General features: G+C 32.2%; 1 protein-coding gene across 5 annotated transcripts in view; it reads left to right on the top strand.

The window, feature by feature from the left end:
• Positions 1 to 17,058, top strand: part of Prestin (solute carrier family 26 member prestin) — an 82,845-nt gene extending 65,787 nt beyond the window's left edge. For all 5 annotated transcript variants that reach the window (XM_088256400.1, XM_088256403.1, XM_088256402.1 and 2 more), the window contains exons 6-18: positions 118 to 199; positions 277 to 356; positions 1,101 to 1,265; positions 1,433 to 1,537; positions 2,054 to 2,187; positions 2,717 to 2,879; positions 3,548 to 3,628; positions 4,492 to 4,655; positions 5,102 to 5,182; positions 5,386 to 5,509; positions 6,175 to 6,363; positions 8,396 to 8,525; positions 9,719 to 17,058. In XM_088256400.1, coding sequence (XP_088112526.1) covers positions 118 to 199; positions 277 to 356; positions 1,101 to 1,265; positions 1,433 to 1,537; positions 2,054 to 2,187; positions 2,717 to 2,879; positions 3,548 to 3,628; positions 4,492 to 4,655; positions 5,102 to 5,182; positions 5,386 to 5,509; positions 6,175 to 6,363; positions 8,396 to 8,525; positions 9,719 to 9,870 — 1,650 coding nt within the window. In that variant the 3' untranslated portion in view covers positions 9,871 to 17,058. The remainder of the gene's footprint in view (positions 1 to 117; positions 200 to 276; positions 357 to 1,100; positions 1,266 to 1,432; positions 1,538 to 2,053; positions 2,188 to 2,716; positions 2,880 to 3,547; positions 3,629 to 4,491; positions 4,656 to 5,101; positions 5,183 to 5,385; positions 5,510 to 6,174; positions 6,364 to 8,395; positions 8,526 to 9,718) is intronic.
• Positions 17,059 to 17,742: the final 684 nt, after the last annotated feature.

The following is a 17,742-nucleotide window of genomic DNA, read 5'->3' on the forward strand; positions in this document are numbered from 1 at the left end:
AGAATAGAACGTAACGAATTTTTCAGACAAAGTTTGCCTTTTTTTAAAAATTATTTATTAAGTTTTTATTATTAAATCTTTGTTCTAATGAAATTAAGAGGAACATTACATTTTCAGGCCGTAGAGACATACGCCACGGTAGATGCAAGCGGAAATCCTTTACACGAGCATCACAACTCATCGCTACTTGAAACTTCAGGTAGGATTCAGTTCTTCCCGAACTAAACATTCCTCAACTCAGTGCATAGGTTAATAATGTCTCCGTTTGCATTACAGATCACGTAGACTTCAACGGTCCACATATAACTCCGATGGCGGTGGCAACTGCTGTTTGCTTCCTTGTTGGAATATACCAGGTATGATCGTAGAATAAACTGATACATATCCTTAAAATTGTCTCCTGAATGTAGAATTATAGTGTCAGATATGTAGTAAGTTTCCAGAAACAAAATGGTACCATGAGAAATGAATAAACTTTTTTTGAAATACCAAATTGTAGCAAATACAATGATAACATTTTACATAAAAACTAATATTAAAAATCGTTATTTAGAGGGAAAAAAGTTTTTTTTTTATGTATTAATTTTAAATCAAACACAGATTTTTTGAGTCTATGTACTAAGTTCAATTTTATTAACAAAAACACATAAAAATTAATATTGTGACCATTATTTCGCCTTGTTGGGCATTATCAAATGAATTTGTTTGATAATGCACAATGCTCTAACAAGGCGAAACAATTGTCACAATATTGATTTTTTATGTGTTTTTGTTAGTAAAATAAAACTAATACATAAATTAAAATGGAGTTCTACAAATTAAACGCCAAATCAATAAATAAAAAAATGAAAAAAGATCTTTCAGGAATGGTGAAACATCAACCGGTGTGACTACGAGTATACTCAATACAGTAAAATAAAAATCACAAATAAAAATATTATTGTTTCATTGGTAATTATGGTTTGACTTTTTTCGCTAAATTTTGCCTGCCATCTTCAAAGTAAAGTTCAAGGACTTTATGAAGCTATGCATTTACTGCTTAACTTGTCTTTAAAAATGTTCATATTTTTTATGTTAATGTGATGAAATGACATCTACAGACAGCAATGTGGGTGTTCCGGCTGGGCGTGGTGGCTTCGCTGCTCAGCGAGGCTCTGGTCAGCGGCTTCATCACGGGAGCCACTGTCCACGTGCTGGTCTCCCAACTGAAGGACCTGTTCGGCATCTCCATCTTCCGCTACAAGGGAAACTTCAAAGTTCCTCTGGTAACTACCAATCACTCATTACTATTAACTTAAAACACGAATCACTCGTGAATCTTAACTTAATATGTAATAAATAAATAAATACTGTTCATGAACCTTCATATAAAGTATATCAATTTAATGTGTTAATTTGTAAAGGTATTAAATAATTAGTTTTTACATTTCAGACTGTGATTGATGTATGCAGAAATCTGCCCAACCTGAACTGGGCAGCATTCGTTACATCCTTTGTGGGAATCTTCATCATGTCCATAAATAATGAGTTGCTCAAGGTAAAGCACATTCTTTTAAACCAACGTATATACTTTTTTTTTATAAATGTATTTCATTTAGTGAATGGGTTATTTTCACTTGGGAAATATATTGAATTTAATATCATTGACCAAGCTAGGACTCAAAATGTCGAACCCTTTTCTTGTAGAACTTGTAGTCCGGCTATTCCTGAGGAGTGCAACGTGGTTTCCTCCCAATGAGCAAATGCTGAGGTGTAGTCCTGATTGGCCCACACTAGATTATTCCTCCTGTTCCCACCACAGATTAAAATAAAACTTTTTTTGAGTTAGAAGAAACAAAAATCCACTTAATGATATATAAACCTTGTACATAATAAGCAAAGTAAATAACGAATTTAATTCACATCTAAAAAAAATATCACTGAGCTGCAAATGTGTTTAATAAGGCTAAAATCAATGTCAAACTGGGCTTCAATAAATGGCAAATTGGGCTCCTAAGGGAGGCGTATAGAGCTCGGCGGGTGGTTGAACTAATTTGATGGCTTGTATTTTCAGCCTTGGGTCAGCAAGAGAAGTAAGATCCCAATTCCCATAGAGCTGATAGCTGTAATAACGGGAACTCTTATCAATAAATATGGCGATTTGCATCATCGGTATGGAGTGAAGTTGGTTGGAGAAATCCCCACCGGGTGAGTCATTATTTACTCTTTAACTCTTTACTCACGCTTGCAACAGCGATAGTACCCTGCGATGTCACCAATTGGATTTTTATAATTCGACACTATTGAATTTCCTACCAAAAATTCAATCATAAATTATAGAGAGATGTTTCTTTTATGGAAATGTAACTATATATTGAAGTTTATAAGTCTTTAAATTTTTGCTGCTCAAAATCATACCTTCTTATTTAATTGTTAAATCACAAGTATAATAAAGAGACCCAGGTGACAAATTCAATTGAGTCATTTTAACACACTTCGGACGCGAAATGTATTTCTACCCGTTTCGTCCATTGATCCTTAAGGACAGGAAGTGTATTTTTACCTTCTGCGCTGGCCTCATTTCAAAGTCGGAAAAGAAGGAATTATCCTTTGTTTTTATATGATATTATTTACCAATCTCTTTGTTAAGGTCATAATTATTAAATCCCGTCGCTAGCAGTCCGCAGGCGTAAAAATACCCTTCTGAAATGTGTTAATAAGTAAATAAATTCCTCAGGCTTCCCGTGCCTTCCATTCCCAACTTGGACCTACTCTCCGACGTGGCTATAGACAGCTTCACAATCACCATGGTCTCCTACACCATCACCATGTCCATGGCGCTCATCTTCGCCTCCAAGGCCAAGTACGAGGTGGAACCCAACCAAGAACTTCTTGCCATGGTAAATTACATTTAAGATTTTATTCACATTTCAACAGAGAAGAATGAGTTATTAACACACTTAGGACGGGAAAGGTATTTCTACCTGTTCGGTCTATTGATGATTAAGGACAGGAAGTGTATTTTTACCTTCTGCGCTGGCCTCATTTCAAAGTCAGAAAAGAAAGAATTATTGGATGTTTTTATATGAATATTATGTACCAATTTCTTTGTTGAGGTCTAAATTATATGTATACAATTATCAAATCCTGTCGCCAGTGGTCCGCAGGCGTAAAAAAACACCCGTCTGAAATGTGTTAATATGGGTATATGTAAGTCCGGGTATTGACACAGCTTATGACCTTTCATTGGGTGGTTCAAGTGATCATTTTATACACTGTGTAATATTTGCCATTCTGTCCATGACTAACATTTCAAAAGATGTATGGATATGTGTATGCGACAGAAACGTTTCTAAAATTGCTACCATCCAGTATTATTGTTATCATTATTAGTATGAATCAACGAATCGAAACCCAATTTATGATTATTAATAAATTAATATTGTGATGTTCTGGGTGAGAGAAATAGTTTCACGAAGTATACCAATTTGAACCGTATTTCTTTCTCTTTCACTCTACTATGTAATTGAATACCCAATCTAACTTAAATTTGTGTTCTCTTTTCTAGGGCGTCGGTAACGTAGTTGGATCGTTCTTCTCCTGTGTTCCATTCTGCGCCAGTCTTTCTCGTTCTCTCATCCAATTCCAGGTAAAAACATTACAACATTTAACAAACATATCCCTATTTTTGTTTTTTATTTCACAAAATTATTAAACAAGTCTGCCTAACAACATTGTAATCTAATTTTCCTTTAATTTGAAATGAACAATAATTTTACAAAATCTGATTCAGATGGACAGTGGCAGTCGTGCATCTTGGCAAATATGTATTTATAACTATGTGGACTGTTCATCCCCTCCATGTAAAGATGCATTTTTTTGTTTTTGTCTAAAACTTTTTTCCATCTGAACGGGGTATAATCCTCACATTTTAAATTCCTACTTAACTTGAATAAAATCCATAGAAGTCAGCATATTTAAGAGGAAAAATCCAACAAAATTTACTTCTATATTCAAACAGTTTCTATGGAATATACCATAGACTGTTAATATTGCTGAAAAGCAATTGTGACTATAGTAATTGCATATGTAGCCAGGCGAATGTTTTCATGAATGCTCGCGGTTCTGATCCATTTTGTCTCTATTTTTGGTACTGTCCATAGACAACACTATAGTGTCAACACTAGTGTTTCTCACTATACCTACAGTGCAATATATAAATTAGTTAGTCTGTGCTACAGTGTCACACTACCCTACAGTTGATAACACTATACGGCTGTCCAAACTTAAAACACAGTAAGGGACATTTTTTTTTCACCTACTACAAAAAAAATGTCACTTACTGTGTTTTGAGTTTGGACAGCCGTATAGTGTTTCTAATCAGCACTTTGCGGGGACCCATTCACTGTCCGTTTCTGATCATACATGAAAGTGGCAGAAATGAGTCTAAGAATTTATATTTATATCCTGCTGCAAAAACTTATTTGTTGTATTTGTGTCTCCTTTTATCAGGCTGGAGGTAAGACTCAAGTGGCCAGTATAGTGTCCTGCGTCCTGCTGCTATGTGTGCTGCTATGGATTGGGCCCTTCTTCGAAGACCTTCCCCGCGCAGTTCTGGCGGCCATCATCGTCGTGGCTCTCAAGGGGATGTTGATGCAAGCTAAAGATATCGTCAGGTAAAAACCCCTCCATAAATTTGTGATCGCCTCCGTAGTATAGTGGATGATGTGTTTGGCTCCTGTGTTGAGGACCCAAGCCTAATTTTCCAGGAGGGGTCGATATAAATACAAATGATTTTTCTCTCTAATATTTCATAGTCATAGAGGAGAAAGTGACCAATTGACAAAACGTAAAATGTTCAGGAGGGCCATTTAAGTCACTTTTGCTTGGCAAGAAAATAAACATCAATGCAGTTAGTCATTTTTAACAAGTCAAAATATTATACTTCCAAGTTTAAAATCCTTTGGGATTTTTTTCCTTGCCTTTGCAGAATTAACAAAATCAAAATTAGAAATACTGCGCTTATGTGATGCAGTGTTCTATGCATCATTGAGTGAGAGTAAAAAGAAAAAGAATCTCTTGGATGAAAGTGCAGTGAAGAATTGTTGTTATTTTTTTACAGATTTTGGAAGCTGAGCAGAATTGACGCCGTGGTATGGCTGTGCACCTGTTTGGTCACCATTTTCGTCAACATCGACATTGGGTAAGAGATTGACCAAGTTGTTGTGACAAAACTCAATGATTTTACATGTTGTACATTTATATATATATATATATATATATATATATATATATATATATATATATATATATATATATATATATATATATATATATATATATATATATATATATATATAATGCGATAGGTCCCACTGCATCGTAATATTTCTTTGGGCTTTGCAGTCTGCTAATCGGCATCATCGCGAGTGTGGGCACCCTGTTCATCCGCGCGCAGTGCCCTTACACCTGCCTGCTGGGCAAGGTGGCCGGTACAGACCTCTACTTGGATATCAAGAGATACAAAGCTGTGAGTAACGACATTTTACCTTTCTATTTCTCCATTGCAAAACTCAAATCGACATTAATCAAAATTAAGAATAGACAATCGATAAATATCAAAATTAAGAAAGGTGTGTTGAGATGGTTTGAACATGTGGAACGAATGAGTGAGGAAAGAGTGGTAAGACAAATTTATGAAGCCAAAGTAGTTGGAAAAAGGAGGGGAGGAAGACCGAGAAAAACCTGGAATGATCAGGTCAAGAGTTGAAATAATTGGTGGGTAGAGCAGTTGCACGAATGTGGAAGTGACGAAGAATGTTTGCAAATACAGGTGTTGTGGCGTTCTATTCCCTATGGGGATGCGGTGTAATGATTAGTTAGTTAAAAATAGACAACAGTCGATTTTATCTTCTCTCAAGTTGGCAAAATGAGTATGGAAGTATACTGAATGCAGTCGGAATGCGTTCACTCAGACAGATTTGCAGCAAAATTATGCATGATAAATGTTCAAGTAGTCAAATAATTTATATTATAGTAGTCAAATAATTTATATATTGTGATCCAGCGTTATCGCTGGATCACATATCCATGAAATAAAGAAAGGTGTGTTGAGATTTGGTTATGATCGGTTACCATGAAACCTGGTCAGTGTTCAACTGTGGTCCAAGTTAAAACAAGTATTTTTATTTCTAGGCCCTGGAGATCCCGGGCATCAAGATATTCCACTATTGCGGGGGGCTGAACTTTGCCAGCAAGAATGTGTTCCGCTCCACCCTGTACCGCAAGGTGGGCGTGTTCCCCGACGCCAGGAAGTCCATTCTGGACAGCGATACCAACTACTCCAAGGACTCTTCGTTTGAGTTCTCACACTCCGAGTTCAAGGTGAGTGCTAAACATGATCGTACTCCAGATATTCTCACTGTTTCACTATTATTTATTTATTATTATTTATCTTGGCGAAAAATTTTATATACGGGTTCAATAACTAAAAATATTTCAAAAATCTTACCCTCCCATATCCAACCTGCATATTATACAAATAATAATTTACATAAAATCCTCGATAACTCAAAATCTAAAATTGATTTATTACAAAAAAGTGGTGTTTATGAAATTTCGTGTGGAGATTGCGATAGAAAATATATTGGCCAAACTGCGAGAAATTTGAAGATTAGAATTAAAGAACATCATAGCGGTCTTGTTAGTAATTATTTTTCGGAATTTGCAAATCATATAATAGATACTAATCACTCATTTCACTCTCATAAATTAAAATTATTACACCTTGTTCCATATAAAGGCCAAATTATGAATTATCTTGAAAATTTAGAAATACAAAAAAACCTGAATTCTAATAATAATTTATTAAATAATATATTGTTTCAAAATTCTTCTCCATTGCTTTCAATTTTTCCTTTGTTTTCAAACTCCGTTCCTTGACTAACCCCTTCCCCTTACTTTCCCCTCTCCTTATTTATAGAAAAATTTTATATTTTATATTTTAGTTATTATACAGACCTGAATGATGGAAGTTTAACTTCTGAAACATGTAGTTTATAATAAAACTCAAGTGGTAAAAAACGAAGTGTTTTCTTTAATTATTGTAACATGTCTTACCACAAAGTTAATGCGGAAACAATAAATAAAATATTATTTATTTACATTGTTATCAGCATGTCTTAGATGTCGTTTTGTCCGCCTCTGTTGTGTAATGGTTAGCGTGTTTAGCTACCGTGCTGTAGGTCCCGGGTTCGATTTCCAGAGGGGGGGGGGTGAAAATAAATATTAGTGATTTTACACTCTAATATTTATTCAATATTACCCTGGACTGGTTCCTGAAGCGCAGGAGTGTTTGCCTTACCTTCATGTAAGTAACGATCAAGATGACACTGCGTCAATACAATGCAGCGCCCTATGCACCGTTGGGTCCGCACGCATTAGGTCTCTTATCCGCGATAAAGGTTAGAAGAAGTTATCGCCACACATACAATTTTTTTTTAACTTGTTTTGTTTTGCATAGATGTGGCATAAATCTATTTATTATTTACTGTATTTCAATTATGTGGAATGAATAATTATAATAATAAGTATTAATGAAGACTAAATAGATTTTTTTTTCTTCTTTTAACTCAGACCCAATGGTGTATAGGGCACCGCATTGTATTAATTGATTTTTTTCTTGAACATTTATTATGCAAGATGATAAATCTTGCGCTTCAGAATAGGTCCAGGGTGATATTAAATAAATATTGAAGTGAAACATCACCATTATTTACTTAAACCCCCCAAGAAATCTAAGCCTTGGGTTGTAGGACGAATCTTAGAGCATGGTTGCCAAATGCACTAACCACTACACTACGGAAACGGACTAAACTGAATTACTATTTTTTGACATCTCACCAAACATGAAGAAGAATATGGAAGTCTGGGCATTTACGGGGCTGACGACCGTCATAGGCTGGTTTAAGTGATCACTTTACACACATGTAACATTCACCAATTCTACCCATTATTGACAACCACATTATTCAAATTCTTGGAAGTTCTATATATATATATGAACCAATTTTGAAACACTGTTCTTGAATCACTAGAGCTTCACTAGAGACATCAAAAAGAAGCTTTTATTGAGCAGAAATTCTTTTATTATTATGTGAGTTCCAAACCCTGGATTATAATCACACACATGAGAAACGCCAGAAAATATCATTTTCATTTTTTATTTTATTTAAGCTTACAATTTAATTTAAACTGAATCGCCTAGTCAAGATAAATGAAGAGGTTAGGAACGATTGAGAGTGATGCTTCTTTATGTGCCGTAACTAGTGGATTTCACCCAAAATTTCATTTCTCCAATGACGGTAATTAAAAAATATACCAGAACTTTTCTAACGACTTGACTTTGGTTTTGCAGCCCACAAGATACCTGATTTTGGACCTTACGGCCACCTGCTACGTGGACGCAGGAGGAGTCACTATGCTAAGGATGATCTTCTATGACCTGGACAGGATGGGGATACAGCTACTTCTTGCCAGAGCTAACGGTATGTCCATTCATCCATTAACCCATCCGCATATCAGTTTTTTTTCAAAACATGTATACAAAGACACTATGTAATTGAATGTATCCCCGAAAGTAAGAAAGTTGCCCCGCCAAGAGGGGAGGTGATTTGTCAAACAACGAGGCGCTAATATTTTGCACCTGATAAAACGAGAACAAACATGGAAATAATCTTTAAATGCAAAAAAAGGTAGCACGCACTACAGATTGGGGTTTGTGGTGTCAAATCAGTCCGACTAATGATAACGCTCGCGTGTTTGAAGCGTGAAAGGTGTTCAAATTCAACTGAGTTATAAAAATAAACTATCTCATAAAATTATAACTTTTACTGTTTTATCAATAAATATGGTACATATAACTATTATGGACATATTTTATTGTGTGTCTAGATGAGAAATGTGATAAATTAACAAGAAAACTTGAAAAAATAAATCAATAAAACATTATACCTGGGATGTAAAGTTTTGATTTATAACTGATTTTAGTTGATATTTCAATCAAAAGGATAATTCTATCCTTACAGGGACATCTTTGGTCAAGTGTCGACACTAAATTTGTATAAAAATTATAAGAAATAATGCATTACAAAAAGCTTTCTTTACTGATTTGTAGATATCACACTAAAGTATCTTTATAATATGAACTACCACGGATGTGGGCTTGGCTTAACCTGCAGCTGTTTTTTAATGTAAAAACATACCTACCGCCAACGTTTGGCGGCAGATAGGCGGATGGGTTAACTTCACAGACAGAGTGGCTCACATACTTCGTCTTTAAGGTTCTTGGGCAACAACTACCCAAATATTTTTGCCAAATACTATGCAACTATGCCACGGCAGGAGCCGAGCAACGATCATACCGCGCATCATTGCGCAACAATCAATAAAAATGTATAGCCAAATATACATTCCTTCTAGTCTCTACTATCTAGCCAAGTATACCCTGGAGAAACTCGGTCGAGTAGAGCCAATGATAATAGCCGTACTCTCTCATGTAGAGATACCTCAGAAACTTCTTTTGAACTTTCTCTACCATAAGAGAGTAAGCTCGTGTGGCCCCCAAATCATTGAACCTTTCTCGAGTCTACTTCGCACCAAAGAGTTCATTATATCTCTACCTCTATGAATCTGAATCCTCAAAATTGTATCACTTATTATTTACTATGATGTTCTCCAGGTCCTGTTCTCGAGATGATGGACCGATTTGACAGACTGGAGACGGACAAGATCCACTTCACCACATTCCCGACGGTGCACGACGCGGTGCTGTTTGCCCTCGCGCAGCTGCAGAGCTCCACGCCCTCCATCGTCACCACCACCACCAAGTGACCACTCCGACTGGACCCCAGATCTGACCACTGCACAGAAACGACTACAAACATATTGTACTTATTAATAATTCTACTAAGGAATACGGTAATATCACGATTTATTTATCCGCAAATCAAAACAGGCTCAATATTATAAATTAATTACTTTTTAGATTCGATTTATGTATTTAAAGTAAATATTATTTCTTTATGTAAATTTTCAAGGTAAAATAAAATAAATTTTTTCGCTTAATTTCGTATTTAATATTTTGGTAGGATTTTCATTTTTTAAATTCAAATTGACTTTGTAAATTCTTCTTTTTACCTTTATTTGCACCCGGTGATGCATTGGGCAATGCATTAGCATCGACGAATTGTTAAATTTATTGTTTATAAAGCCAAGGAGATCAGCTCACCTGCGGCTCAAGTATCAGTTGAGGTTGATATCAAATATATGCAGTGAAAAATCTTGTATATTTATTTGACCCGCCAACCACTACACTAGGGAGGTAGGAAAACATTACTTTCACTTATTTATACATTGTAATTACCACTTTTTTTTTTCAACCTTCCTATCATGCTTAGTAGGCGTCTTTAAGCAGTTGGCCTCGTTAAATGTCGCATCATCTCTCTCTGACTTTTAGAACTCTGCTTTGCTATTTTATGGATTTTTCTCCCTGGTACAACACATGTCCGTGTACTGAAGTATTCTACAGTTAACTGTCTTAACACACTATTGACGGGAAAGATATTTCTACCCGTGCGGTCGAGTCATGCTTAAGGACGGGAAGGCTTTTTTTTACTTTAGTGTGCCGGCCTCATTTTAAAGTCAAAAAAGAAGGAATTACATATTTAATGTTTTTATATGAATATTATGTACCAATCTCTTTGTTAAAGTCTTAACTATATGTACATAATTATCAAATCTCATCATCAGCAGTTTGCAGGCGTAAAAAACTCCCGTCTTAAATGTGTTAAGATAGTGTATCCATAATGCGTAGTTCCTCTAGGATAAAAGCATTTGTATAGTGTTTAGTCCATGATATGCACAAGAACCTTCACATTTCCAACAAGTCTATTACATATCTATTTGACTAAGCTGGTCTTAGTGTTTTTCATTATTTTTAATAATCTGTCCCATATATTTTTAATATTCTTTGTGACACATGTTTCAGTGTTTATTTATTTTTAAACATTAAAATTATGTGTTACTAAAACAGGTGACACAAAAAATATTAAACAAGTACTGGTAGTTTACAAAGTCAATTTGAATGAAAAATTAGAGAAAATTTGTTCATTGATGCTATTTTGTATTATATTTAACTACATATTCACAAAAGCCATCCATCCCATGTAGAAATTATATGTACTTTTAGAAAAGTGATAATGATATTTCAAAAAATATTTAACGGCAAACAAATAATATCAATGTCTTACATGAATTATAATAATGTATGAAAATATAAATTATTTTGACTTTAACACAAAAACATTTCAATTTTAAATATGTATACAGTTCCTAACCAAATGTGGTCAGTATGGCATATACTGAAGTTATCGCTAAAAAATTCATTTAGAAAAAAAAAATATTAAAAATGTGTCTTCTAGTATTCAAAAGTAATAATTTAAAATTAGCACTAAGCATTAAACAAAATTGAATATGCAGCTATGATCTGCAAATTTGTTGCTAAATTTTACAGTTATTAAAGCACATAATTATATATTTTACGTTGAGATTATTAAATTGGCAGCGATTTTAGATTAGGTCCCAATTTTATATACATGTTGAATATTTATAAAGTTTTGTTTACATAAAAAAATATAAATTCAATTTATCTTTTATAAATAAATTATTTTCGTAAAAAATATGTAAAATATTTTTTTAAATATATAAATTTGAATAACAGTTTACAGTGATACATGTTGTGTACTTATAATTTGAAAATTTAAATATTTTTTATTATTATATAGCGTATGAAAAATAAAAATTGACTTTGTTTTGATGTTACCAACTACAAAAAAACAGTTCTCAAATAAGAATTGCCAATTATAAAAAATTATCCGTCGAAAATATTGATTAATTTTGCTTAAAAAACAGAATTACCGTTTAACAATTGCGATACATTATGGATATAAAAAGGTAATTTGACATTCAACCAACATGTTGATTTGTCCACCAAATTTGTTGATTTATTAATAAAAACTGTTGATTTGTGAACTAAAGTTGTTGATTTGCTTAAAAAACGAATGATTTATTGCCAAAATTTGTCATTTTTTCATTATTTATTGTTTGAGAATATACATATTTTTCAAATGTAAATATATACAATATTTTTTCATTTTTTTTGACAAAACCACTTAAATATGTCTAGAAATATATACTGAACACAATAGCAATTTTTTAAAGTGCCTATATTATGTATGTAGTGGAATATTTAAAAAATTTTGTAAAAAATATAATGTAAGGTGTAAAATTAACTCTTAGCACTTCTATGTGGAGTGTGGCTCGACATTGTATTTATTTTGCCACTTTATATAGCACAATTAAGGAGTGCTAAGGGTCAGTAGTCGCAGTGTCTCTTAAATTGGTGATTCTTAAAGTGAGCAATCATTATATTATTACCTAGTTTAATGAATAAGAATTGTCACAAAAATCCGTCTGTATTTCGTATTGACTCAAATATTGGACAATAAAACTCTTAATAATTAAGTACTTAATACTTCATTGTACAACCATAAAAATGAATAAAAAAGTATGCTTAGAAAGAAAAAAAAGTATATATTTTTTATTATGATAAATTATAATGTGTTACATGACTCTTTAGAGCAGGACTCTCAAGGGTTTGTTTTTTTTTCTTCATATTGAACATTGCTGCAAAATTATAAAATAAGTATGCAGTATACCTACAATAGACCACAGAACATCTGTTTAAAATTGGTATTTAAAATACCGCATAATTTTATAAACTTTTAATTTAGAAACTGATCCTTGTGTCAAATATATAAGAGATTGATTGAATATTTGGTTACAATATTCAATCAAATTCTAATGAGTAATGTTTTACACGTACATCAGTGACATTTTGATGTAATTAATAAACAGTTTGATTCACTTTATGAAATGATATGAATCACAGAAATCACTGTTGTAATTTATATAAAAAAATAAAAATTAATATCAACTGTAACAATAGGAATGTGAAAATTTTGAATTTTTTCTTCCCCGCACATAATGGTATATAGGACACTATGTCGCATAGACACAGTGTAATCTTGATGGTAAATTACAATCAAGGCAATGTGATCAGTTGTACGTCTTAGGTACCAGCCCAGGGTGATATTAAATAAATATAAGAGTTAAAAATCACTTTATTTATCTAAACCCCGCTGGGAATCGAAGCCGGGACTTCCAGCGCTGTAGCCAAGCGCGCTAACCACTACACTACAAAGGGAGACAAATTAAAAAATACAGTTGTTCATTTTTCACTATGAAATAAAAATAAAATCTGAGTCTAAAATATGTCGCAAATTTGTGAAAATAATTTACAAATTTATATGTACACATATCGCTCACTCCTTTCAAGAACGTCATAAATAAAAAATTGTCAATTTTCAGTTGTGTATGTTTTCGGAATGCCCAGAAAATGTAATATATCCCAGCAAAAGCGGCATATTTTTAACTTAATATTTACCCGCTACAGGGCAGAAGGTGTTGTTTTTGCTTTTCGAAGTAAAGATATTGTTTAATTTATTTTTTTTAATATACTAAATATTTTTTAAATGGAGAAAGAACCTTTAGGTTTTACCTAAAAAGATCTGTTGCACAGTAAAAACTTCAATAAGTGGCTTGATATTTATTTTTAATACATTGTATTATATTTTTAAACTTTAAAAACGTTCTCCTGAAAAATCAAGTTATTTTTATTTTGACGTTCTTGAAAGGAGTGAGCGATATGTACAAATTATTTTCACAAATTTGTGACATGACAGTTTTCCAGTTGCCATAAGTATTAGAGGTACTGGATGTAAACATAGAGAATTGAATATTGAGATGGCACTTAATAAAAGTGAAACAAAATTGATTATTCCTCGTAATAAGAGTCAGGCAGCGCAGTTGGAGATCATGAGCTCCAGAAAAAAGAGCCAGGTATCACACATGGGATTTTTTTTTCATATACTTTTTGGGTGGCAAACTATTAATTAATATATTGTGGTGCCTATGTACCTGACAACTTGCAACACCAATAAGATGCAGAAGATCGCCTGCAGAGGTCTCTGACAAGAAACTCTTTATAAATCTCTTTCTTCTCTTGGCTCCTATCGTAATTGCTAAATTGAAACAAAATAATTTTATTTTCTAACTAATTGTGATCAAATATAAATAAATAATAATAATATGTGCTCATTATGTGTGTTTAGAATAAATAAATTGATCATTTTAATATCCTTTTGATAAAAAAGGCAATGTGTCTCATGAAGTTTTCTTAATATTTTTTTGTACTCTATGGGCGTTTGTGAACTATACGGAATTTGACCATCCGGCCTGTCAGTTAGTGTTTTAAAACGATGATTGGCTTGTGCTTTTGTCCATCTTTCTTCAGATCGGTGCTCTTGATCGGTGCGTGAACACGTTGCGCGTAAATTCGATCATGCTAAACTGTCATAGTCGCTTTCATTTTTCAAAACCGGATGGTAAAATTTTGTGTAGTGCACAAACGCCCTAAAGGTCTATTTTCACTTTTAACCTTTCCATGCGTAACGCCCCAACCGCGAGGTTATAAAATATATGTAGTCAGATAGCGTGTAACCCAGCGTTTGGGACGTATAAATTAGTTCAAATTGACAATATTGATTATGTGCGTTGGCATATGTTTAAAATGTTGATTTTCAATTAAAAATTTAGTTTCAATGTTAAATATTAGTATAAAAAAACTTTTTATACTAATATTTAACTCCACCTTCTCATTATCTTATCTTACTACTTGAGAGGTTAATCAAATTATTTTTGAGGAATGCCTTTTTTGTCATCAAAATACAACTAATGGTCAAAACTAGTATAAAAATAATTAATAGTTTCATCCAATACCTCTATTTTACTAATTAATTCATTATCATGTACTTTAAAATTAGTATGTACATATCTTAAAACATAATATTGGATATGGGTATAAATGTTATATTAAATCTTGTGTGATGTAGTTATATTTACTTAAAAATGCATTTCTTGCCGACTCACCTTTTTAATATAATAGATCACATATTACTCGGATGACAATAGTAGTATGCTTTATGCAATAATTCTTTATATCATTAGTTTTGAGAATAAACCAGATTCAAAAATGTATTATTTAATATTAAAATATTATTACAGAGCTAAATCAGTATGTACATGTCGTAATACTTTGTCTAACAAAGTTGTGTAATTAGTTCCATCAGGTGATTTGTAGTACAATAGGATTTTTTTGTTAGCTAAAATATAACTTACCATCATTACGCTTTACTGCAGAGGCATGCAAAGAGGATAGAATGCCACACCACTGTGAAGAAAGTGCAAAGGCAAACATTCTTTGCTGTTTCACATTAACGCATCTCCTCATTGATTATTTGGAATTCTGACCTGTCCACTTTCAAGTATTTGAATTATTTGATTATGTCAAGTTTTCCCCGGTCTTTTTTAACTACATTGGCGTCATATTGTTTTACAATTCATTCCTCGCTTATTTGTTCCACATGTCCAAACCATCTCACACCTTTCATAGTTTGATGAATTTTAGTCTTGCATATTTGACTGTTTGAATAGATATATATATCAATTTCATACATCGTTTTGACACACATTCTCCACTCTAGAGATATAAATATAGCAATGAAGGCAAAAAAATACCACAGTAGAACAGTACAGTGAATATCTAAATAAAATATTTCATATTTTATCTATTTAATTCAAGGATCAATCATTTAATCAATCAAATTATTTAAATTATAGTGAAATTCTGCTAATAAATTTGAACGTTAGTATCATATGTATTTACAATGTATTTCGTTAACTCTATTTATAAATATAAAAGTAAATATACATGATTTATTTTTTACATATTTTTTTTAGATTATAATTATTGTTGTAAAAATATCATTCAAATAACATATTTTTAAATGGTCTTTGGCAATACAAATTTTTATACATATTTATTCAACTTGCAATAATGCTATATTTTTATGGTCTAGTCATTTCATAACGCCCATCATTCCACATTGACCTACTCGTATTATTTACTCATTCATAATTTTTTATGTAATCAATCAAAAAATATATTTTGTAACCATTTAAGATTATAAAAATGGTAACAGTAATTTTTCAGAGCGTCGGAGCTTTTTAGCATTAAATAATTAATATTTTCATCATTCAAAACATACAATACATTATGACGTACTTCGTTTAATGAAAATGTGCTAAGAAATATATCTTAGTTAAAATAAAAAAAAATACATAAATAAGCATTATATATTTTGTAATTTACAGTCCAAGTTCCTCAAAAAAGGCAAACTTTAATTTAGATCTGAGTTCTTTGGTGCGATCACCAATTCTTCAATTTGATATTCATTATCTTCTAGGAGCACAATATAAATTTTATTTGAAAATTAAGTTATTAAATATGTATTGAATGTTTTATTTTTTATAATTATAATTAAAATGTAAGTTTAATTGAGATTAATAATGCTGTTCTACTTAAATTACATTGATTTGAAAGAATTTTTTGGTAAATATTAATAAAAAAAATTATCCTATTTTATAATGTATTAATCCAAATTTTTTACAAAAATGTTATTCATATTAATTAGTATATCCACTCACCGAGATTTTAATCTACCAGTTTCGAGACGCACCCGTCTCTTTACCAAAATAATCACTACACCAGCATGCAAATTGGATTGATACAGTATATACTTACACTAGAAGCTGCCAGCTGTAGATAGTAGCGCCTACCGAGGCTGGCAGAATAATACTTATAAAGCTTTCTGTGATCATACAGTTACTTCTTGCAGTGATATATTTATTATTTTATATTTAGTTTAATTTTAATCTTTACTTGGTAATCATTTTAATAATTTCAACTCTCCATTTTATAAATGGATTTGTGTAACAGTCGCAAGTAATGTAATCGTCATATGCAGTGGTTCTGATGCCATAAATAAATCATAATTCATATTTTCTTTGTTTCATTTCCCTTTTTTTATTTATTCCATTTGCTTTCTATAATAGTGTCATCCAAAAATACAAATAGATTGCAAAAAAAACCCTCCGTCTACCTTATTTTTCTGCACCCCATAATAACACAATTCAATTCAAACTATTCGAAAACAGGTAAGTCAGGAATATAAAGCTTTTCTTTTTTCAAATAAATTATTTACAATATTTTTTTTTAGAGAAAGTTAGTTACAATTTATTTTAATTTATGAGAATCATGTTTTTTTTACATTCATTTTGGCTTTTTAACAGAATAGTGTTAATTCTCATTAAAACTAAAGAGAATTAAAAAAAAAGGTATTACGCATTATATTTCAAAATGAGAAACGATGCACAGGCACAAATTGGACATACATTATGTATGGACATTGGGGGGCTTATTGCTGCAAAGCAATATCTTTTAACCAACCAAAGTAAACTGATATGATTGGTCAAAGTGACCCTCTAGAAAGATTAGTGGGCAGATAGTATTCGCACAAACCATAATTAAATAACTGCAATTAGGAGATATACTGAGGAAACCAGAGGATAGAGATTTGTTGGAAAGAGGACCGAGGAGTTGTCGGGAAGAGGGAAAGGTCACAATAGATTTTAAGAAATAGTGGTAAATGGATAGATATTACCACAATGTGACTGCCGAATCAA

This window comes from Brachycentrus maculatus, unplaced genomic scaffold (genome assembly GCF_059751285.1).
Source record: "Brachycentrus maculatus isolate JH-2025_06_01 unplaced genomic scaffold, ASM5975128v1 h1tg000061l, whole genome shotgun sequence".
Lineage (NCBI taxonomy): Eukaryota > Metazoa > Arthropoda > Insecta > Trichoptera > Brachycentridae > Brachycentrus > Brachycentrus maculatus.